General features: G+C 39.5%; 1 protein-coding gene across 8 annotated transcripts in view; it reads left to right on the forward strand.

The window, feature by feature from the left end:
- The window catches only part of dagla (diacylglycerol lipase, alpha), a 319,027-nt gene that overhangs the window by 181,868 nt on the left and 112,336 nt on the right, over positions 1–24,823 (forward strand). For all 8 annotated transcript variants that reach the window (XR_007249020.2, XM_048545917.2, XM_048545916.2 and 5 more), the window contains 3 exons: positions 3,066–3,167; positions 9,202–9,340; positions 17,900–17,987. Coding sequence is in view for 7 of the 8 variants with exons in the window: in XM_048545917.2 (XP_048401874.1) it covers positions 3,066–3,167; positions 9,202–9,340; positions 17,900–17,987 (329 nt within the window). In the remaining variant the exon portion in view is untranslated. The remainder of the gene's footprint in view (positions 1–3,065; positions 3,168–9,201; positions 9,341–17,899; positions 17,988–24,823) is intronic.

Raw genomic sequence — 24,823 nt, forward strand, 5'->3', positions numbered from 1 at the left:
AAAATTTCTACCTTGATTCAAATTCTGAGCCAAAAACCATTACAGCATGAAAAAGCATCAACTAAAATATGTTCAGTGCAGTGGCTGGCTTGTCATGACTCAGAACTTCCGTTACAATTGGGTAATCGATAGTTGTTAGCACCCTTAATACCCTAGACTGAATCCTTGGGGAGATGAAAAGAGCATTCACGTTAGGCTGTTTCCTTGCAGTACCAAGAGCCTAGCTATATAATTGGCAGAGGCGCGTATCTTGTGCTGAGAATGCAGCAAAATAACCTGTTCTTGGGCTTCTATCAATGCTGAAGGAAAATTAATTGCTAACAGGGCAGAAGGTTGTTTCAGTTGAATATCCTGTTGTGTTGCCCTTCATGTCTAAGAAAACATTTGGCTTTGGTCCTCTCGAAATGAGGTGATATGCATAAAGTACTTGTTGAGATAGTATGTGCAGTATATTCTTGTAATTGAACAACAGCCAGCTGCCAATCTAATGCTGCTATTATGGCAGCAACACCTCTGAATAAAATTAAGCATATTTTATGAAATGATTTTACTCTCTACCCACTCTCCCCCACCACCACCACCACCACTATCACCCTCCAAGCAGAAATATCTCAATCATATTGCTTGGATATGGAGCAGGGAAGTAGAACAGTTAGACATGACGTTGAATTGAGCACTAAGTTAAGTACTTTAATAAGGTTTTGTAAAGTGATGAATAAATTAATTAGTGAAGAGATATTGCCACGTATATTTCATAATTTGTTAGGAACGAAGGTGCTAAAACAATCATATATTGTTGAGGGGGGACAGAACATGCCCAGGGCATTATAGACCAGCCAACTTAACATTGATGGGAGGAAAAATAATGGAATCTATAGTCAAGGAGAAAATAGAATATTATCGAGAAAATTGCTTGACTTGATTGACTTCTGACAATGTAAGGGAGAGTAGATGGTTTTAACATAATAGATATGATTTATCTGGTCTTTCAGGAGTCCTTTGAGTTACCCCAAATTAACTAATAAACAATGAATGCGGGGTTGGGATTAGTCAAAATAGATTGCTAACTGATTTTAAGACAGAATGCAGAAAGTAGGAGTAAAAGTTGATTAATCTAAATGGCAGGAGGTGTGAAGTCATGTTGCACCAAGAGTGGAAGTGGGACCACTGTTGTTTGTAGTTAACCATTTGGGCTTTGGGACAAGAAAGCAATTTTTAATTACATGAAAGGTTTCAATTGGAGTTGGTGGGGGACCAGTAGAATGAGGATAAACAGAGCAAATTAGAGGAGGATGTTAATAAACTTGTAAATTGGAAAAGATAATTGGAAGATGTTTGTTAAAGGTAGCACATTTGGTTTAGAAGAATAGGAATTACTTAGATACTTAGAAGGCATGCCTCTTGGTGGAGAAGAGGAACAAAGGGTTCTTGGAATCCAAATATACCAATCACAAAAATGTTGCACCACAGGTTAACCAGGCCAGTGAGAAAGCAAGGGTAACCATTGCATATTTCTAGTGGAATATGCATGACAATTAGGAAGGCTGTGCTAAACCACAGGAAAACCTGGTTAAACCACATGGACTCCTTCATGCAGTTCGGGCTGCTATTTTATATGAAGAATTCGGAGATGTAGGGAACATTTACAGGACTGATAGCAAAAATGTGTATACATGTTAGAAATGACTGGAGAAAAGAATGCAGTGCTGTGACCTAATAGAGGATTTCAAAATTATGAAATGTTTGGATAGAATTAATAGGAGAGAATGTTTCTGCTTGGAGGAAATCATAACTAGAAGTCATCACCTAAACTGGTAATCAAAAGATCTGATAGGGAATTTGAAAGAAAGTTCTTTGCCCAAAGAGTGACGAGAATGTGGAACCCACTACCATGTGTACAAGGAATGGTTGGAGTGAATAATATTGATGCATTTAAGGGGATGTCAGACTAGCATAAGAGGGGTAGGGAATAAAGGATTACAGAGATGTATTTAAGTGAGGGAAAATGTGAGGAGGCTCCAAAATCATCATGAGTATAGTATCAGGAATCGACAGGGAGAAACTGTTCCTGCAAGTGAAGGGGTTGATACTAAAAGGGCACCAATTTAAAGAGACAATATAACCAAGGGCAACATGAGGAAGAACCTTTCTAGGGAACCAATGGTTAGGATCTGAAATGCATTGTTCAAGAATGTGGTGCCGACAGGTTCAGTCATGGCTTTAAAAATATATTGGACAAATAACTAAAGGAAAAATGATGGTAAGGCTACTGGAAAACGTGATGCTGGCATGATTTGCATTTTGAGAGCCCTCATAAACCCAACAAGCCTACTGGTCTATTTTTGTACAGTAACAATTCCATGTGAGAGACACAGGCAAGATCAAACTTATTGTGGACCCCTAATTGTCCTCAGAAGGTGATTGGCTTTTTGTTTAATACACATGCTTCATTCAGTGATGCATTGGTGCTTCAATAATAACTGTTATCTCAAATTTTTGTATATCTCTTGTAGCTACTTTGTAGATTTGATTGGCTCTATTTCATGTCTGATCAATGGTGAAGGGAGCTATCACAATGATTGTTGTTCTGTCAGATACTGACCTACTGTGTATTTGCAGGATTTTATGGATTTTGTAGCTATGTTTCAAACCATTCTTTTCTGAACTCATGAACTATATCTGGCAGGATTTGTTTTGTTTGCATTGTACAAGTATATTCCTTTTTAGCCTTTAAATTGAACCAATGGTTTAAGCACACTGTTATAGACAAACGAGAGAAGAACATTTTATTTTCACATAGTTGTGATTAGAATGGCAATGCAGTACCTGCAGAAAGAAATTACTTGTAACAGACACTAGTTTTGCACTGTAATCTAAAGCTCAACATTGATACCATACCCTCAAAGTGACAATATGAATTAGACAATATGATTATTTTTTCCAGTTAAATAATTTGGTGCTAAATTGTCTGCCAAAACTGCATATTTGCTTTCATTTAAATAAAAGTCTTCCTCATTGGAAAAAGAACATAATCCAGCTCCTTGGCTATGTTTTTTTTCTTGCAGCAATTGTGCTAATAGAATTCGCATACGCAATCATAGGAATTGTCTGGTTAGTGCGGTACTACCACTCCTGTAATGACACTACTGCAAAGAATGTTACATTGGGTGAGTACAAACAGCGAGTGTACATTCCATTAATGAACAGTATCCTGTCTCTCTTAATGCCTAACTGAGTGAATAGTTCTGCTAATCAGCCTTCAAAATTTATGTATTCATGAAAATGAATAAATGCTACCCTTGATTTTTCTCCCATTGTGCTTTTGACTTCTTTGCTGGTAGGTACAAATATTTTTCATTTCCTCTAATTCTCCTTTAAATAAGTGTTGGCCTTGATCTGTTTCCTCATTCTACTTATATAATTTATACTATTTTAGTTTTTTTTCAGGGTCTCATATTAGACTAAACAATATATGGAGAAATACAGACTTGATGGTAGACATCAAAATGTCTAAAAATTCTAGGTTGTTTACAATTTGAAGTTCTTGGTTAATGCCAGCCTTTTGTCTCTATTTCTAATCTACTGTACTTCTGAGATACCAATTATTCTTAGGTTTGGAGACCTACCCAGGTATTTTGTGGTATAGGTTATTTCTGTCCTTGCAACGTCGGCTTATGGAAGCCAAGACTGTTCCAATATTCCTTATCTGAAATGGATCTTCAGGCAAGGTGATGATATGTTGGCTCCTCATAAAAATGGAGGTAGGAGTAAACCTTACAACCTTCTGAGCCTTCTGCAGTATTCACAGAGTCATAGAAATAGAGTCATAGAGATGTACAACATGGAAACAGACCATTCTGTCCAACTCGTCCATGCCGACCAGTCTTGCCCTTTACCCAATCAGGAACATATTGTCTTTGGACTCTGGTTGTCTCATTTTTAAAGGCTTCCCATTTTCCAACCATTCCTTTATGTGCAAACATCCACCACTCCCCCCGCATCAAATTTTGAAGTTTCTTGTTCAATGCTGCCAAAATTGGCCTTCCTCCAATTGAAAACTTTAACTTTTAGATCCAGTCTATCCTTTTCCATCACTATTTTAAAATTAATAAAATTATGGTTGCTGGCCCTAAAATGTTTCCCCCACTGTCACCTCAGTCACCTGCAGTGCCTTATTTCCCAAGAATAGTCAAGTTTTGCACCTTCTTGTAGGTACGTCCACATTCTGAATCAGAAAATTTTCTTGTACAGTCTTAAACTAATTTCTCTCCTTCCAAGCCTATAGCAGTCCCAGTCTAAGTTTGGAAAATTAAAATCCCCTACCATAACCACCCGATGATTCTTTCAGTATTATAATCGCTGATCTTTGGTTTCTAACTGAACTGAATAATTTTCCCTATCCCTTAAATTCCCTGAAAGACCATGTTGTTCTATATCAATCTTAAATGTATTCAACAATGGAGCAAACCTCCTAGGGTAATGATTTTCAAATGTACATAGCTCTTGCCATGAATAAATTTATTTCCACCCTTAAGTTTTAAATGCCCCTTAAGCTGAAACTGTGCCTCCATGTTCCAGATTCCACACCAGGGAGAACAATTTCTTAGTGTCTGTCATATCCCAGCCACTTAAGATACAAGATCACCTCTCATTCTTCTAAATATAGAGAGTACAATTTTCTCATGCCATGAACTAATCTAATGACTACTTATTTTTGTACTCAATCTCTTCTTGAGTAAACCAGCATACCACTTGCCTACCAAATTACTCGCTGTGACTGCATGCTAACTTTCTGTGTTGATTGTACATGTTTCCCCAGGCCCCTCAGAACATCAATATTTACAAATTTCTTAACCTAATCTCTGCTCCTTCCTGCCAGTCTTGGCTGCAGCATGGGAGCAGTTTATATTTGGATGGACTCCTGATGAGGATGGAGAGCAGTACCCGCAACAACAGCAGAAGTACTATCATGGGCTTTTATACTTGCATGCAGAATTTTTGAGTGACTGCTTAGAGACAAGGGCTACTGTCTGAGCTGCTGTTTGATGACTCGAGGAGCGATGAGATAGAAGCCATACAATGTAGATAGATTGCTGAAAACGTAGTTTGTGTGCCTTGACAGATCTTGACATGCCTTTTCACTAAGCCACATTGAGGGTCTCCAGAATGATTGTGAGTGTTAGTAATTCAAATAAAAAGAATGTGTCCTTTAAAGTCACAAAAGGAGACATTGTGTCAGTTGGCCAAAACCTAATCAAAGAGAAATGTTTTACTGAGTGTCTACGGGCACAGCATGGTAGAGAGGCAGAGAGCTGTACAGGTGCCCCTCCAGAGATTAAGGTATAGGCTGAAGGCACAGATATTATTGGTGGAGCAATTAATCTTGGGATGTTCAAGAAGCCAGAAAGTGATGATATGTTGAAGGGCTTTGTTGCTGGAGATGTTCCCAGGGACATTGAGGAGGAAAATCTTGAAGTGGTCTGAAAATGTGAATGACGTTTTTAATACCAAAAGTTACTTGAACAGGAGCCTATGTAAGTCAGTGAGCACAAGGGTATTAATGATCATACTGTGGTTAAGTTAGTGCATGGTCAGTAGAGTATTGAATGACCCTAATTAGCGTAGATGTGGGAGACCAACCAAGATTGCATTAGAACTGTCAAATTTGGAGAGAGAAAAGGCTATCTTAATGGATAAGACAGAAAGGAGGATTTTCTTCTCTGAGGGTAGTGAACTTGTGGAATTCTTCAGCTCAGAAGGCTGTAGAGGTGAGTCATAAAGAATATTCAAGGCTGAAGTAGACACTTTTAATTAACAAGGTGATCAAGAGCTATGAGGTAAAGTGGAGTTGACGATTATCAGGCCATCAATCATCTCATTGAATGGGAGAGCAAAGGCAATATGTCAAATGGCCTGCATCTACTCCTAAATCAATGGTTTTAATGTTCTTGTATACATTTTCTAACTCTGGCTGGCATATTATTGATATCCTGGAATTAAACCTGACTGTGGAAATTGAAGACGTTGATGACCTTGAAAGGAGCCATTGGCAGCCTGTGCCTGCAAGGGAATTTTTCTGGGACCAGGTTGCTGCATGTGGCACTAATCAATCATTGCCATGGTTATGGAGTGAAATTTCTGTTCTTTGGGCAATATTAGGTGTGGTAAGCCCATCTTTAAATACTCAATAAATTAGTTTGGTACTTTCTGTGCTACACTTTGACTCATAAATCATAAGAAATTTACAGTCAGTTAAATCTAAAACTTTCAATGCAAAATGTAATCTTCAAGCACTATGTACTTGATGTGTTCAACAAATTTAAGACCATTTCTAAGTTATTCTCAGGACTGTAACAACACATCAGTTTTACATTTCAATATGTGTTGTGTAATGCTGATTGTTTTAACAGTTAGATAGGACATGGCATATAAATAGTACAAGTGTGGTAAAAGGAAAAGGCTAATTTGAGACCACAGAAGAGTTTAAGATAGGAGGCAAGGATTAAGCTGTGGTATTAAGTGAGTACTTTGCATCAGTCTTGCACTGGAGATGAAATCTGGCCAAACTTTCAACTGAGAGATGACAGCTAATCAAACATTGTAAAGGTTTGAAATTGCTAGAGAGCAATTATGAGAAAGGCTTGGCCGTGCTTAAAATTGATAAGTCATAAAGGCTAGATGAGTGTTTTCCGAGGATAATGAGTGCATTAAGGATGGAAGTTGCAGTGACACTGCCCATAATCTTTGAATGGTTTTATTATACAAGGTGATGCTGGATGATGAGAGAATTGCAGATTTTTTTCCCTTGCTGAAATGTGTGCAAAATTAAACCTTGTAAGTAGATTTTATTCTGTAATGTGAAAGTTTACCAAACAGTAATTCAAACAAAATAACAGTCACAGGACAAGTATGGATTAATTGAAGAATGGAAGCATGACTTTTTAAAGATAAAATCATGCTTACCTAGCTTAATTAAGGTTTTCAATGGTGTAACAGAGAATGTTGATAAGGATTATGTAGTTGATGTGTATATGCTTTGTGATGTTTATCATTGTTCCACGTCAGACTGGAATAGTACTCATGCTGTTCACTTTTATCAAGTCATCAGCTTTTACATGCAGCATAAGTTTATTTTGGAGAGTCAAGAGTTGAATTCTTAGTTGCTTTCCCAGGAGGATTTGGTTTGCTTCAAATATCTGAATCATTGTACTTGTAGAGGCATTTTGGCGTACTCCTTAGACTTTAAGGGTGTCACCGCAGGCTTTGTGGGTAGATCTGTTGGGTTTTGCTGGTGGGCCCCCCCTTGAGCATCGCCTTATTGCTTCAAGATAGTCATTTTCCTCCTTTAGCTTAGCAAGATGAGTGATGAAATGTTCTGTCTATGCCAGCAAACTGGCTTTGTTTTGGGGCACAGGGTAATGTGGTATGCTGTCCTCAACTTTCCTAATTCTCCAACCAGCTGTAGAAATTCAGCTGTGAAGTTTATTGGCTGACTTTCTGGAGCAGGCCATTTGGTTCATTAAGTCCAGAATGCAATTCAATGAGATCATGGCTTATCTGATAATCCTCAACTCCATTTTCCTGTCTAATCCATAACCCTAGATTCCCTTAATGATTAAAAGTCTGTCATTCTCAACATTGAATATACTTAGTGACCCAGTCTCAGCAGCTTCTGCTTTCATAATATGGGTCTCCATATCATCCTGGAGCACCAAATGAATTTGCTTTCTGACTTTAATTTGTCTGATCTGTTGAATTGCCTTAAAATTAAATCATCAACAAACGGGAGATGGTCGGGCAATGTTCTGTCTGATACTCTGGCAAATTTTTCCTGTTTATTTTCTTGAGCTACTATATTCGAAGCTCTTTGCAAATCATTGATAAAAGTATCAATGCATTCCACTGTGTTGGATATCGTATTAAATTTAGTCTGCATGGCAATGGTCTATTTTTGCAGATTAAAGTAGATATCAAATATATTTATTATTGTTTCATACATAACACTTGCTTCATCAATCCTTTATCTGACTAGGTTGTTATCTGCACAACCACCTGTTGCATACAACAGTGTAATGACTTTCATACTGTATAGTTTTGCAATAAGGCCAGATAGGCACAATATGTTTTAAATCTTAGGCTCCACTGCAGTCCACTTCTGCTTGATTGGAGCCTGTAACTGACTGAAAGCTTTTTTGTCAATGGGAAAGACTTTTCCATATTGTTCTTTCACTTTTTGCCACATATATTCTTGGTCTTACTGTGTTACTGAAGAATATTTATAGAGCCTGATAAGGTAAACAAAATGTGAATTTTATTTAAGAAATATCATACTGTGGCTTCATCTTGCTGTAAGGCTGCAAGAAAATGCAAATCATTAACAATCTAACACTTCCTGTGATGATGTATATTGTCTTTTTAATGTATTGCACTTGTTAAAATTCATTAATGGAATATGTTTGTCATTGGTGAGTCAGCATTCATTGTCCATCCTAATTGCCCAAAAAAGGTGGCAATGAGCTGGCTTTTTTTAAGTTCCTGTAGCCCACTGTAGAGGGGCAGCTGGAGTGCTATCAGGCGGGAAGTTCAAGGGTTTTGACCCAGCAGTGGTAAAAAGTGGTGTTATATAGTTGAGTGGCAGGATGGTGTGTGGTTCCAAGAGAGCTGGTAGGTTGTGATATTCCCGTGCATCTATTGCAATGTCCTTCTAGGTGATAGAAGGTTTAGAAAATGCTGTCCGAGAACCCTTGAGTTACTGCAGTGCATTTTGTAGATGATGCATGCTGTTTCACTGTGAATCAGTAGGGAATGTTGAATGTGGTGAATGGGGTGCCATTCAAACAGGTTGTTTTGTCCTGGATTGTCTTGAACTTTTTGAGTAGTATTGGAGTTGAATGCACCTAGGCAAGTGGGGAGTATTCCATCATGTCACTGACTTGGACCTTATAGATGGTGGACAGGCTTTGGGGAGACAGGAGTAAGTTACTTGCTGCAGAATTCCTAACTTCTGATCCATTCTTGTAGATGTAGTATTCGTATGGCTGTTTTAATTAAATAGCTTACACTGCAAATGTGTAAAAAAAAAAATCACCATACAAAGAATCCAAATATTAAAAATAAAAAGCAATTATTGAATAAAAAGATAACATTGGTATAAACTTTGCAGACTGCTTTAACAATGTTCTAATTTCTGTCTGTTCCTAGGAATTGTAACCTGCAATTGGGTCGTTATTCTGAGCGTTTGTATAACTGTAATGTGCGTCTTCGACAGAACAGGCAGAACGTTTGTGAAACTTCGGGCAACGAAACGGCGTCAACGTAACCTCAGAACTTACAATTTACGGTATGTATGAATAGTTCATAATATTCTAGCTTGGGTACTTTGTGATGTAGTCAGCTCTGTGCAGATGGAGCTTTTCTACATTGCAGCTGCTGCTAGGCATTGAGATCTTTCTTAAGTTGTCCATCCATCATTGACAGAAAGCTGAATGGATCCTTTTATATAAGCCTGTTTTGAAAATGTGCAATGACTTAGCGAGACACTTAGGAGCAATGATGTAATCTCAGTGTTCCTGCTGTTGCTTTTTGTTGCGACTTTTCTCTTTGCACATAAGGCCATTAAAATTAATTGAAAAAAAGGCAATTCCTGTTTCTGACGACTTTAACAATTACACATACATGGAGGGCTCTTGTGGCACAGTGGTGGTGTTCCTACTTCTGAGCAGGAATTATTGATTTATTGTCACACGTACTGATGTACAGTGAAAAACTTTGTTTATGAGCAGTACAGGCAGATCACAGTATGCAAGGAAGTGTAGATCAAAAAGACTTAGACAGAGGCATTCCGGTTACTTTGCACAGGATGTGCACTAGGCAAGACCAACATTAGCAAAATCAGCATTATTTGAGACTAGAGAGTCCATTCAACAGTCTAATAATAGACGGGAGGAAGCTGTTCCTGACCCTGCTTGAGCATGTGTTCAGGCTTCTGTATCTTCTGCATGATGGAAGAGGTTGTAGGAGATCATTACCGGGGAGCCATGAGTCTTTGTTGGCAGTCTTTCCTCAGTATTGAGCCATGTAAATGAAATCCGTGGATGGAAGGTTGGCTTCTGTGATGGTCTGGGCTGTGCATGTTACCACCTATAGTTTCTTACAGCCCTGGACCCAGCAGTTTCCATACCAGGCCATAATGCACCCAGACAGTGTGCTTTCAATGGTGCATCTATAGATGTTGGTTTGGGTTCTTCCGCCAAATCTCCTGATTGGAAAGTGATAACATTACCTTGTGAGATGACCCACCTGTACTAGTCACCCATCAGAGATGCACACATGTCAAATTTGTACCTGATGAACAGGATTCGACTGAGGTGGTAGAACATGGCCAGTGTGGGAACTTTATCCCTACATAAATTAATACTTCTGAGAATTGGGAGACCAAAAGCTGAAAGATTATTCAAGGGACTAATACTGCTAGCATTATTTAATTGAGGCAAATCTCAATTTTTGGCAAGGGAATCTTGCAAGTTAAGAATACGAGGAGACGTTCATTGTAATAATCATTTAACATTGGCTCCGAAGGGCCTCAAGCCAGTACGTCTAGAAACTGTTGTATTTGTTGAATTTGTTCGAAATTATCTGCAGTCTTCTTTAATTGATGTTTAGGACATGCATTACTGATTTCCAATATGTCAGCTTGCAAGGCCGACTAAAGGTTCAAAGTTGACAGAGCGAAAGAAGCATGGAATATAGAATGAGTGATAATGGGAACTGCAGATGCTGGAGAATCCAAGATAACAAAGTGTGGTGCTGGATGAACACAGCAGGCCAAGCAGCATCTCAGGAGCACAGAAGCTGACGTTTCGGGCCTAGACCCTTCATCAGAGCGGGGGATGGAGAGAGGGAACTGGAATAAATAGGGAGAGAGGGGGAGGCGGACCGAAGATGGAGAGAAAACAAGATGGGTAGAGAGGAAAGTATAGGTGGGGAGGTAAGTAGGGGATAGGTCAGTCCAGGGAAGATGAACAGGTCAAGGAGGCGGGATGAGTTGGTAGGTAGGAAATGGAGGTGCGGCTTGAGGTGGGAGGAAGGGATGGGTGAGAGGTAGAACAGGTTAGGGAAGCCGAGACAGGCTGGGCTGGTTTTGGGATGCAGTGGGGGGAGGGGACGAGCTGGGCTGGTTTTGTGATGCAGTAGGGGAAGGGGGGATTTTGAAGCTTGTGAAGTCCATATTGATACCATTGGGCTGCAGGGGTCCCAAGCGGAATGAGTTGCTGTTCCTGCAACCTGCACATCTGCCTTTGTGGTATATTGTATCCATTGCACCCGGTGTGGCCTCCTCTACATTGGGGAAACCAAGCGGAGGCTTGGGGACCGCTTTGCAGAACACCTCTGCTCGGTTCGCAACAAACAACTGCACCTCCCAGTCGCGAACCATTTCAACTCCCCCTCCCATTCCTCAGACGACATGTCCATCATGGGCCTCCTGCAGTGCCACAATGATGCCACCCGAAGGTTGCAGGAACAGCAACTCATATTCTGCTTGGGAACCCTGCAGTCCAATGGTATCAATGTGGACTTCACAAGCTACAAAATCTCCCCTTCCCCTACTGCATCCCAAAACCAGCCCAGTTCTTCCCCTCCTCCCACTGCATCCCAAAACCAGCCCAGCCTGTCTCTGCTTCCCTAACCTGTTCTTCCTCTCACCCATCCCTTCCTCTCACCTCAAGCCGCACCTCCATTTCCTATCTACCACCAGATCCCGCCTCCTTGACCTATCCATCTTCCCTGGACTGACCTATCCCCTCCCTACCTCCCCACCTATACTCTCCTCTCCACCTATCTTCTTTTCTCTCCATCTTTGGTCCGCCTCCCCCTCTCTCCCTATTTATTCCAGTTCCCTCTCCCCATCCCCCTCTCTGATGAAGTGTCTGGGCCTGAAATGTCAGCTTTTGTGCTCCTGAGATGCTGCTGGGCCTGCTGTGTTCATCCAGCTCCACACTTTGTTATCATGGAATATAGAATGTCTGTTTGTAAAATGTATTTCATGTGGCTTTCATTAATTCTCATTCATATCATTGACTCTTAAATGCCCTATGCAGTGGCCGAATGAGCCACCCACTTCAAAGGCTGTTAGCGATTGGCAACAAACATCAGCATTGCTAGTGACACCCACATCTCATGACAGAATAAAATGAAGATCCTGTAGTGTAACATGAAATGATGTCCTTCTGATGTAGGGCTGGTAATGAAGTCAGATTACATCCAGGCCATCTTGCCTGTGAAAGAAGAAATTAAACTGGTGTTGCAATGGATCATATCCCATTCGTCATTGAAGGTCCCATTTTTTGCTGCAGAATTCACAGGTGACAGCATAAAAAAAAACTTGCACCAGTGATAAATTTAGAACTTGCCAAAGGGAAATGTGAGTGCTAAAGTCAAGAAATAAATATACTGGGCCATCTCTAGATAAGTTGAATTTTAGATTCTTTATCTGTTACATTTTTTGCACTGTATAGCCTACTGTTTTTGTCCTTTTAATCTAAAAATAATTTATCTTGAATAGCATATATGAAAAGGTAATGACTTCAATACATTATAGGATCCAGAAAATCTTAACCCCAGATATGTCTTGCTAATTTATCAAGAATCCTAAATATGTATGAATCTAATTTCACAAGACAAAACTCTCAAATCACTGTGTGATAAAGGTTCATGATATTATTATCTGAAACCTGGGTTCTAAAGTGGAAGTACCATGTACAGCTTCAAGTTAGATTTTGTATTTCTCTGTTGCACATTGAGGGGAGAAATGGTTTTGCTTTCATTTTACATCTGTTCTGTGACTTGTGGCATGGTGTGAGATGTTTGTTGATACATGCACTGTTAATGAAGGCTCATATAGAACTTGAGGTGAATGTTCCAGTATATTAGGAAGAAGGCAGAAGAAAGAAAATCCTGCCTAGTGGCAGCAGTCAAATATCACAGGATGACAGTACCATCCAGAAAGTTAGGCAGTGCGTGCAGGTTCAGTTGGAGTGGAAAGGTGCTGTTAGTTTAGCAGTCTCCAAACAAGTTAGGGCTGTGGAAAATCAGTGAATCTAGCAAATCAGCGAGTCAGTGTCTGTGGACACAAGATAATGAAGGTCAAGTGCCAAGGAAATAAGACTAATCATTAAACTTCTGGGAGCTAACAGTATGGAAAATCCGTGTGTTTGCTCTGAAATTGCTTAAAATTTGAGTATCTGTAAGGTAGTTGTCGAGTGTAAATGGGTTGAATTTTTATTTTTGATATTTGTAATAAATCCATTTCAATGTAGCTGTTATGTAGTGTAGCACTGTTCTTGTTTCTCTTTTGTGTCATAAACTGTGTTGTTTTGTTGGCACCCTCTTGTGCTTATGTTCAGTGACTGACCACCAGAGACCCCAAGTTTCAAAATTGAAATTTATGATCTGTGAAGCTAGTTCTCACCCTGAAGTTTGACCACTTCACTATTACCATTAGCTGAGAGCTCTTTGCAGCATCAAGACATTGTGAATTTAAGAAGAATCTTTTTTAAAAATGTGCATGGAGGTGCTGAGCATAAATATATGAGAATAAGAATAGGAGAACATCATGTTAGAGTTTCAAATTTAGCTTTTACCATTGCTAAGATTTTTCTGGGAATAAATCTGTAACACTGGACTATTTAAAACCGTTGATAAGGCTAAACTGAGAAAGTTATTGGACAAGCTTATGGTGGAAATAAAAGCAAGTTTTTGTAAAGATGAGATGCTTGAATTGATTACCCAACATTTAGAACAATAAGAAAGGAAACATAAAATTGATATGTCACTACTAGTAGAATTAGCTAAGATTCAGTTAGAAATTAAAAAGGAAATAGTTGGAAGAGAATGAGAAATGGAAAAGGAAGAGAATAAAGAAACAACATCTGGGGGGGAGAACAAAGATGGGAAAAAGAGGACTGGACATAAAAACAAATCCTTTTTCACACAGAGGATGGTGTGTGTATGGAATGAGCTGCTGGAGGAAGTGGTGGAGGATGATGTAGTTGCAACATTTAAAAGGCATATGAATAAGAAAGGTTTAGAGGGATATGGGCCAAGTACTGGCAAATGGGACTAATTTATTTTGGATATCTGGTGAACGTGGACGAGTTGGACCGAAGGGTCTGTTTCTGTGCTGTATATTTCTATGACTCTATGAAAGAGAGGATAGGAAGGGGAAAGACAGTGAAATTTTAAAAGCTTGATCTCTGAAGATAGGAGGAAATCAGACAACATGACTTGGCTGGAGAAAAGCTGAGAGTAAAGGAGGAAAGAAACATAGTAGCTTAGAGGCTGGTTCTGATTCTAGTGAGAGATTTGATTGAACTCAAAACCTATGCTTAGTGTCAACGTTTACAGAAGAAGATGAAGTTGAAAGATATTTCACTCATTTGGAAAGGTAGCTGTGAAATTAAAGTGACGAAAAATGATTGGATCTTAATTTTACAGTGCGTCCTGATAGGTGCAGCTATGAATGTGTACTCCAGTCAGAAAAGAAATCTGTGGTCTGTTAAATTGCTAGAAGTGCTATACTCAGTGCTTACAAGCAACATCCTGAACCTTCTTATTTAAAATTTAGGATTTAAGCCCTCAGGAGTTGGCATGAGTGATGGAATAGATTATGCTGTTGATGGACAATGAAATTGTTGAATTGAGTCATAGTGGTTGGGACTCGTGTATTTTGAGGATGCTAAGTCAAGATGGATCAAAATGATGTTGTATGGAAATTTGAAAAATCTATAAGCAATGAAGGCAGATACAAATTCAGTTCTGCATTTGAAGAATTGTTTTGAATGGATTAAATTCGAACCAAGTGTTGCAAAAATTAATTTATTAACAGGATAGTCACAAGTGCCATTGACTGGTACAACCAAGGAAAAAAATCTGCTTTTATAATCTGAATATACTTTATATTTGTAAGGTCATTTGTAAGGAATGAAAAATGTGCTAACAATGTTTCAGTGATTAACCAAGAAGGTCACGTAGTTATGTCTGGTTATGCTCAGTCAAATCTGGAAGTAATGCTTAAAATACCTAATCAAATCGTTTGCTTGATTACAAAAGAGCAAGTTTGGTCACAAAACCATCTGAAAGTTAATCTCCCAAATGCAAGTAACTTATTTGGGCTACATCACAGGGCAAGGCGAAATAGCACCCAGAGGAAGTAAATAACAGCTAACTTAGATTTTCCCATTTCTGAGACAAAATAGGAAACTTTGCTGCACATTAACGTGAATGGATTTTAACTGTAGTTTGTTACAAATATCAGTACTGCCATGATTTTGACAAGTTTATTTCAAAAAATGTAACTAATTTGAGTGGTCAAAGAAAATCATTGTGTCTGACAAATTAAAAGGTGTATTGACAACAGTACCATTGTGGGCAGTACCGAATCATGCTTATCCGTTTAATATGACAGTTGATGGCAACAGCATCAGCTTTGATGCAGTGTTATTGTAGGAGGATGAGATGGGAATCGAGCGCCAGTCAATTACTTCTGGCATAAATTAAATGCATACCAATATAAATATTCAAGTGTGAGTAATGAGATCTCATAGCCAATTTTAATAATCTTCTCGTAGCAATTTGAAACACTTGTAATCATAAATTTAAAAAATCATAAAATATTACTTGATGGCTGATAAATGATTATATGGCAGTAATACAGTCCTCTAGGTGAGATGATCAGTAAACTTACACGCGCTTCACCCTTGGAGATTTATGATGCTACTTAAGTCCCTTGATTAGATAGCAACTTAGCAAATGATATGACTTATTTGGTATCCTCAGTTAAATGTTTTGTTATCCTGCAGACTTAATGTTACTTATATATGTTTTAACAAAAGGCAGCACACCAGCAGCACTTAAGGGCAATTAGGAATAAATAATAAATGCTGGCCCAGCTGGTGATGCCCACATCCCATAAATGAATAAATAAACATTCACAGGTATTTCTCCTATTAAGGAATGAATTCCGGCAAGATGGTGGCAGGGCACGTTGTTCCATTTGGAGATCCACTCTGCTTGCCAGTTCTCTTTGTCTTGCTTTCCTTGTCCTTTTTTTTCCCTCCCTCCTCCGCTCTCCCTCTGTAGTGGTTCTGTCCCTCCCCCACTCCTTTTAACTACCTTCCTAAGGAGTTGGGAAGGAGCTGGGTCATGACTGGGAACCACATGGGAGCTGAATGTGCAGATTGTGTCCTTCAGCGATGGTGGATCGAGTGTGAGCTGGAGTGATGGTGGTGAACCACGTGTAGGCCAGCGACAGTGGGCTCGTGAGGCAGCAACAACGAGATCAGGCCGGTGAATCAGTGGTGGTGAGGCAGCTGAGAGTGAGCCAGTGAGGCAGCAACAGTGAGAACAAATTGGTGAGTAAGCTGAGAGTGGGTGGTGAGGCAGTGACGGCGAGACTGGGACAGTGAGGCAGCCCAGAGTGGGACGCTGGTGGAGTCATGACGAGGGCTGAAAAACCTGGAGCAGGACTCTGTCAGAGGTGTGGCGAGGGCTGGAAACTCCAGAGCGGGACTGTGGCAGTGAAAAAGAAAGTTGGACTCTCTTAAGACATCTTTTTCTTTCTTAGCTTGCTCTAAGTTGATGTAAATGATGACATGTGTGTACGGTGAAGAGGCACACTTTTCACAGTATTTTTACATTGAATACACATGATAATAAATGATTCAGACTTCAGGCTTAAAGTTTGATGGCTGTTGGTCCATTGAGAATGAATTTGGTACACAACTTAGGCTTTATGCTGTCTCTGGCAACTGCTTACTAAAAGATGGGCTTTGCTGCACTCAGTTTGCAACATGGAATTATAATCATATACCGTAACCTCCAAAGCAATGTAGTAGAAAAACACTCCACTAATCTTCCTCAAGTCATACTTTAATGGGTGTGTTTGGCTCTGAGCTATTCAGTCTACAAGCCCTAGTTTAAACTCTAGTCTGTGGTAATTAGCAAGCAGAACAGCTTTTAGGATGCTACGGTTAGATGTCAGGTAACAACGGAAGTAGGTTTAAGGTTGATATCCCTTTTTGTTGAACAATATGTAACACTCACCATTTGTGCTGCATTTAAAGAATATTCTCTTGTTTAGGCACCAGAGCAATGCTGGCATGTGTATGTATGTAGCCTGACAAAAGGTAATGTCTCAGGTGAATGGAGAAGTAATGAGGCAGAAAATTTGTCAGGGAAGGTAAGATCTGACAGCCTTATTGAAGAAGTTTTACAACTGGTAGCACTTATGTTTTATCCACGCATGAGTTCTGGGTATTGGTGATAAGGTTTGCCCGTCCGTTGCTCTTGAAATGAATGGCTTGCAAGGCCATTTCAGAGGGTAGTTAATAGTCAGCCACACTGCTGTAGATCTAGAGTCAAGTGTACACTGGACAAGGTAAGGATGGCAGCTTTCCTCCCTAAAGACCATTCATGAACCAGTATTTTTTAATAACAATTGGAAATATTACCCAGCTGTTATTAGGCCCATTTTTAATTCCTGATTTTTATTCAGTTCATATCTCACTATCTGCTGTAGTTGGATTTGAACCTCCATCCCCCGAAACTTAGTCTGGATTGCAAGTACAGTGACATTCTATTGCTTCCCATAATTTAACCATCTGTGCTTTTCACACTGCCAGATTTGGAGCAGTATAGGATTTGTTTAGACAGTTGGGAGTTGGGCATGAAGCAGTAACTCCATAATTCTCCTGAAACAATGGGAAATTGTTAAATTGTCAGATTTTGGAGCCGTCTATAAGTTGGGGAGATTTCTTCAAATATCAGTTTTTTTTAGTCTTATTATTAAACTTGTCAGCTATCCTTTAAGACTAAACAAAATGAATCTTTTATACTCATGTAGCCATCGTTTGGAGGAAGAACAAGCCAGTAGCTGGAGCCGGAGACTGAAATTTTTCCTTTGTTGTACACGTACACAGGACACACAGACTGTAAGTAAAATTACATTTTTCAGTGGAGTTTCGTTGTAAAGGTAAAATAAACATACCAACTCAATGTTCAGAGATAGCGAGAACTGCACATGCTGGAGTCAGAGACAACACAATGTGAAGCTGGATGAGCACAGCAGGCCAGACAGCATCAGAAGAGCAGGAAAATTGACGTTTCGGTTCAGGACCCTTCTTCACAAATTCTGAAGGAGGGTCCTGACCAAAAACATCAACTTTCCTGCTCCTCTGCATTCTGGCCTGCTGTGTTCCTCCAGCTCCACTTGAAAATATGGTGGGCATTTGTTTGTTGCTGTCTTGCCTATGTCTCCCTTTGCCCCTTGTTGCCATAGTTTTTACAGTAACACTTAAAGTTTTCTGTGAAATATATCCCTGTGTCAAGTTATTTATTCAATATTATTTGAGTATGTTTCACTGTATTAGGTGCTTAATCCATTTTATGATACTTTATTAGATTTTACTTATGTATTTAAAAAAAGACTTGCATTTATATAGTACGTTTTATGACCTCAGATCAACACAACAAGTGCTTTAGAGCCAATGAAGTAAACTTGAGTGTAGCCAGGTGCAACATAAGGGGATGTGGCAGTCAGTTTGCTTATGGTCAGCAAACAGCAATGTGATAATGACTGGATTCTCCTTTTTTCTTCATCAATGACTTTGACTGAAGCATAATGATAGGGCTGGACACCGGGGATCACTTCTATGCTCTGCTTAGAAATAGTTCCACAAGATCATTTGCACTTGTATCCACATGAGAGAGCAGCTGGAGTATTCCCTCAGTACTGGCGTGAAGCATCAGCCTAGATTTTTGCGTTGCAGTCTCTGGAGGGGGACAAACCTTGAAAATCCTCAGGGGGAGCTTCTAAACATAATTTTCCCTAATGAGGCATATTCTTTTTTGGCACATTCTCCACTATGCATACGTACCCAGTTTTCTTGCTGCATAAGAGCCGATAGAGTTTGATGAAACACACGCTTAGAATCCTGAGGGTATATATCCTAAACAAGACAATTATAGCCATACCTGAGAGCCTTTTCTCATTTCTGATTACTGCATTTGTGTGAAGGACTTGGAATAATAACAAATAGCAACAGGAGTGGCCATTCGGTCAACAATCCATGGAATCTTGATGAAAATTGCAAAGACCTAAATGCTCTCGGACTTACCTTGTGTAATATGATACCTTGATTGGATGTTCTCATCCTACTTAGTGGTGGTTTGAAAGTTTGGAAATTAAAACACCAAGCGATACTTGCCATTTGCACTTGGCAAATACTAGCTTTAAATGTACCGAACGGAGGTCAGTAAGTCATGCAGAAGGAGCACTTGTTATATGCTAACACTTACTTATGAAATAAGTTAGTAGTTTTAATTCTGTTACATGGAAATTAACCAATTTTGTATATTTAGTTTCATACAAAATTAGACTTCCTACATCTAAAGATGCATGAAACAGAGAAAGTATGTGCGCACAGAAAAAAATATGTAAACGGTTGTTGTATTCCTTGAAAGGTAGAAGATTATAGAATGACTTGATTAACATTTCCCACCTAAGTGGCTCACTGGTTAGCACAGCTGCCTGACAACACCAGGGACCTGAGTTTGATTCCAGCCTTGGATGACTGTGTGCCTGTGTAGAGTTTTCATGGGTTTCCTCTGGGTGCTTCAGTTTCCTCCCACAATCCAAAGATGTGCAGGTTAGGTGGATCGGCTGTGGTTGATTGCCCCAGAGTGTCCAGAGGTGCAGGCGAGGGAAATATATGGTTACAGGGATAGGGTGTTGACTTGATTGGGATACTCTTTGGAGGATTGGTGTAGACCTGATAGGCCAAATGGTCTCTCTCTGCACTGTAGGGATTCTGTCATTCTCTGAAGATACTGCAGGGATCAGATTGTGTAGTTGAGAGTTAAACTATTTTCACTGCTTGGCGAGTTTGGGAACTAACATGTGGAAACACTTCTACACATCATAATTAGCAACATTAGGTGGCATAAATTAGGAACTCTCTTTTGAAAACACCAATTCCTGCTAGATCACTTGATCATTTTTAATTTGAGATGGAGGAGACTTTTTTTAACTGAAGGTAGTAAGGCGTATGGGCTTAAGTGGGTATATAAAGTAAGGTCACAAATAAGCCACAAACCACAGGCTTAAGGGGTTGAATAGTGTTTTCTGTTGCTTTGGTCTTGGCTTGAGCTGTTTTGGATATTGACAATACATACAAATTTGTATCTTCTATTTAATTCAGAGTGAAAATCCTTGCCAACCTCAACATTGTGGGTTCAAGCCTCAGAATGAAACTAAAAGTACTTATTCTTGGCTGATAATGTTGACGTTTTGTTGAAGGAAATCCTGCATTGACAGGAATAAATATTGTTGCCAAAAGGTGTTGAAATGGGGAGCCTTTGTAGTCCCGATGGCTAGTTGCACATTTGATTAACACGGCAGTCACAGTTAATAAATTACATTCACCTGTTTTATTGTTTGTGCATGAGGTGGGCATGACTTCCAACTTCTAAAACTGTGTCGCCTCGGTTTAGTTTCAGCATCTCAAGGTGCTCCTTTATATTATCTGTTATAATATTTAATCTTCTCAACAGTGACTGTAAGGTTTCAAGTCCAATAATTTCATCACCCACTTTCTGAAGATCTTTGCCAGTCCTCTGGGATTTGACCAGAGTCCACTGGATTCTGAACAATATCCATGAGGAAACTCTGAATCCTTCACTCTAATTCCTTCAGAAGCAGGATGAATCTTGTCAGAATCGGAAGCCTGAACTACTTGAAGTTCAGCAATCTCCCTAGAATGTCTTGTCTTTTGATTTAAAGCATTTCTAGTCTATATTTACCTTTGAACTGTACCACTCCTTCTTGCATTTCTCTTCCAATTTCTTTTGAGTATTATTGGAAAATAACCAATTAGTATTTCAGCAATTTTGCCACCTTCAGAAATAAGAAAAAGATAAACTTGTAATCGATAAGTCAGTTGCTTGTGCTGAGAGAGTGATTTAATATTTTAGATCTCTGATCTTTCATCAGAGCTAAAAGATGTTAGACATGAACAGCATTGAGGCTATTAAAATTTATATTAGGATCGAGGGTAGAGGGCTGCCATGGTTTCCAACATTTTCTCTATCTCTGTGGGTTCCTGTAGGATCTTGCTTTTGTTTTTATCTTCAAATATCACTTCCTGAGTGTCAAATTTCAGTGTGCCAACCCTCTATACACTCATTGTTTACTCCTGACACATATGAAGAACGCTTTAATGTAAGAAGAGGAACAATAATCTGTCACACTACAATTGCCCTTCAGGTAAAATGATGAGAAAACAAAATTAAAATGTAAGTCTGGATGCATTGATGCCTTTCTACAAGCCAAATGGATGAGAACCCTATTTTGAGACCATGCTGTACATAGCAAAATAGAAACAAAATTATGTAACCTTCATATTGTGTTGTGACACGTGAAGGCAATTTTTTCTGTGATTTAAAAAATTGTGTGTAACTTCAACTGAGACAGGTAAAATTTAATTAAGGTAAATTGATGGCTTTTCGATTAGTTGTCTCGGGAACTGGTGTCCTTTGCCAAATTATTTCCACTTCGACAACTGAAATCCCAAAATAGCATTTGTTGTGAGTATTATAAAATGAAACTGTCCCTGTGTGCTTGTCATGGAAACAGCAGACAGCCAATTAGATGCAGGCCACTGGAGAGGTGGTGATTAATGCGGTTTCTGGCAGCAATTCTAGTCTCAGTTGAAAATATGTAATTGAAACTATAAAGAATATGTGCAGGAGTTCATATGATACACATATTTTATAAATTTATATACTATATACATCTATATTTTATATAATCACAAAAATGGTAGTTGACAGAAATGGAGTCTTGTGAAAAGAACACATAACCTCCTAAATTCAAAACCACTCAACTATTACAGTTAAATTGGGCACATAAAGAGATCTGTCGGCAGATCTTCAAATTGCATGCGATACCAACAAACTATCAGCCACATTATTAGTGCTATTAGATTAAGTGAGATTTATACCACAGACTTCAAAGCTAAACATGTGGACTGTACCTACAGTACCCACACTGTTTGCATTACACCCACAGCTGGTGAGATGCAGGCACGCCCACAGTAATGTCAGAACTTGAATTTTCAGACTTTCCAAGGTATGTCTCAGTTTGCTAAATTGTCTCCACAAAAAGTATGAATTCACTCGTTATTTCGGACCTTTCTAAAAGTACTGATCTATCTTTGAAGTTTTTGAGAAGATTTGTAGCTTGTGTTGTGGATGAGGTTGTAGACGTGCTTGCCGATCCGGTGGGTTTGATTGCAGACATTTCGTCACCCTGCTAGGTAACATTGTCACTGCGCCTCTGGTGAAATCTTGGTGTTCCATCCCACTTGTTAGTTATATGCCTCGGTTTGCTGGGATGGTTGGTATTACTTCCTGTTCTGTTCTTTAGTGGTTTGTATATCGGGTCCAGTTCAGTGTGTTTGTTGACGAAGTTCCAGTTGGAATGCCAGGCCTCCAGAACTTCCCTGGCATGACTCTGTTTGGCTCATGCTATTCTGGATGTTTTGTCCCAGTCCTGTTCATGTATTTGTCCATGTGTATTGAGACTAGTGAGAATTGGTCGTGTCTCCTGGCAGCTAGTTGGTGTTCGTGCATCTTCATTGTCAGTTTTCTTCCAGTTTGGCCGATGTATTGTTTCTCATGGTCCTTGCATGGTATTTTGCATATTACATTAGCTTTATTGGTTCTGGGTATGGGTCCCTTTACATTTGTCGGTAGCTGTCACAGGGTGGTTGTTGTTTTGTGGGCTACCCTGATACCCAGGAGTCTGAGTAATCTTGTGGTCATTTCTGATATGTCTCTGATGTACAATAGGGTGACGGGTGTGTCTGTCTGCCTGTCACAAAGGGAACAGCAGATTGTGCTTTTTGGATATCCATTCCTTTTAAAAACTCGACATAAGTACTCCAGTTGTGCTTCGCACAGTTCTGGGTTGCTAGAGTGTGTTGTGGCTCATTTGAATAATGTCCTGACGCTGTTCCATTTATGGATGTTGGGTGGTTGCTGGTATAATTAAGTATCTGGTCCATATGTGTTATCCCTCTCTGTATGCTAGTCTGGAGTTCCCCATTGTTCTGACATGCCACCATTACTTCCAGGAAGGGTAGTCAGTTGTTCTTTTTTTTGTGAATTTTATTCCGGTGAGGTGGTGGTTTTTGTGTTGTTGGGTTTCTTCTAGTTTTGTGCGTTTGATAATCACAAAGGTGGGATCTACATAGAGTACCCAGAGTTTGGGTTGGATAGTGGGTAGCACTGTCCATTCTAATCTTTGCATTACCACTTCTGCTATCGTACCTGATACTGGGGAGTCCCATTGGTGTTCTGTTGATTTATTTAAATATATGGCCGTTGCAGGTACAGTAGTTTGTGAGGCACTGATCCAGGAGTTTCAAGGTGCTGTCCTTGTTGATGCTGTTGGAGTCGTGGGATGCCTACATTCCTGATTCGTCCAGCAGTGTGGCAACTGACTTTTGGCTCGGTCGATGTTTACAGATCTGAATAGTGCTGTTACGTCAAAGGACACCATCATCTCATCCTCTTTTATTCTAGTATCCTTGATGTTGAGGAATTCTTGGGAGGAGTGGATGAACTGGGTTTCTATGGATTCCCTAAGATACACAAGCTAGGGGTCGCCCTCAGACCAATTGTCTCACTACCGGGCACACCAACATATAGACTAGCCAAAGGACATTGAACATAGAACATAAAACTACAACAGAAACTGAAATTCTTAGTTGACAACACTATCCACTCCACTGGGGGGCAACAAGCACATTGAACTAGACCTGATATACAAACCACTGTAAAATAGAACCAGAAGTAATACCAACCACCCCAGCAAACTGAGGCATATAAATAATAAGTGGGCCGGAACACCAGTGCTTCACCAGAGGCGCATTGACAATGTTATCTAGCAGGATGACAAACCATCTGCAATCAAACGCCAGCTCAACAAGCAAGTGTACAACCTCATCTATCTTTGTGTTTTCCACTAATGATTCCCTGACACGTTTTCAAGTTTGGCATTTGTACCCAAAGGATCAATACTGTAACATAAACTACATATCTCAGATTGAAAAGCACAAACAAACTTAAAAGAAAATGTACATTTGTCATAAAAACTGAGGCAACAGCCAGATTCTATAGAATCCCCATATGTCTTGAGTCTTAGTTGGCAAGTATTTCTCCTTTTTCTGTTTCCCTTTCTTTCTCTTTGCCACTTCGGTTTTCCTAAATTATTCCTTGCAGATTGTTAGCTGAGAGGTTTGTGTGTGCTTGTTCTTGCTAGACAACAATACAATGCAATCAGGCTTCATCTTTCACCTAGTGATAGTCCTTGCCTCTGATTCAAAAAGTTCCAGTCACAAGCCTCATTTAGGAGACTTGAGAACTGACATAGGCTGACAATCTAACAATATTGAAGGAGAGTTGCACTGTTAGAGGCTTTGTCTTTGGATGGGATTTAAGCTTAGACCTTACTAGATGCGAACTCGCAAATAACATGTTCCCACATCGAATGTATGTAATACGTATATAATATAAATGTTGAGACCATTTTTCTTTGATTTTTCTCATTTTTGGTTTGGAACTGATAGTTGCAGTTGAGAATAGAACTTTGAACTTCAAATAGCAGTTTGCTTTAAAAAAGAGAGAACAAAAGACAGATGTTTGCTGTTGAGAACTGACATGGAAAGATAATGCGAGTGAATGACTGGTGTAAAGACACTATAAG

This window comes from Stegostoma tigrinum, chromosome 17 (genome assembly GCF_030684315.1).
Source record: "Stegostoma tigrinum isolate sSteTig4 chromosome 17, sSteTig4.hap1, whole genome shotgun sequence".
Classification (NCBI taxonomy): domain Eukaryota; kingdom Metazoa; phylum Chordata; class Chondrichthyes; order Orectolobiformes; family Stegostomatidae; genus Stegostoma; species Stegostoma tigrinum.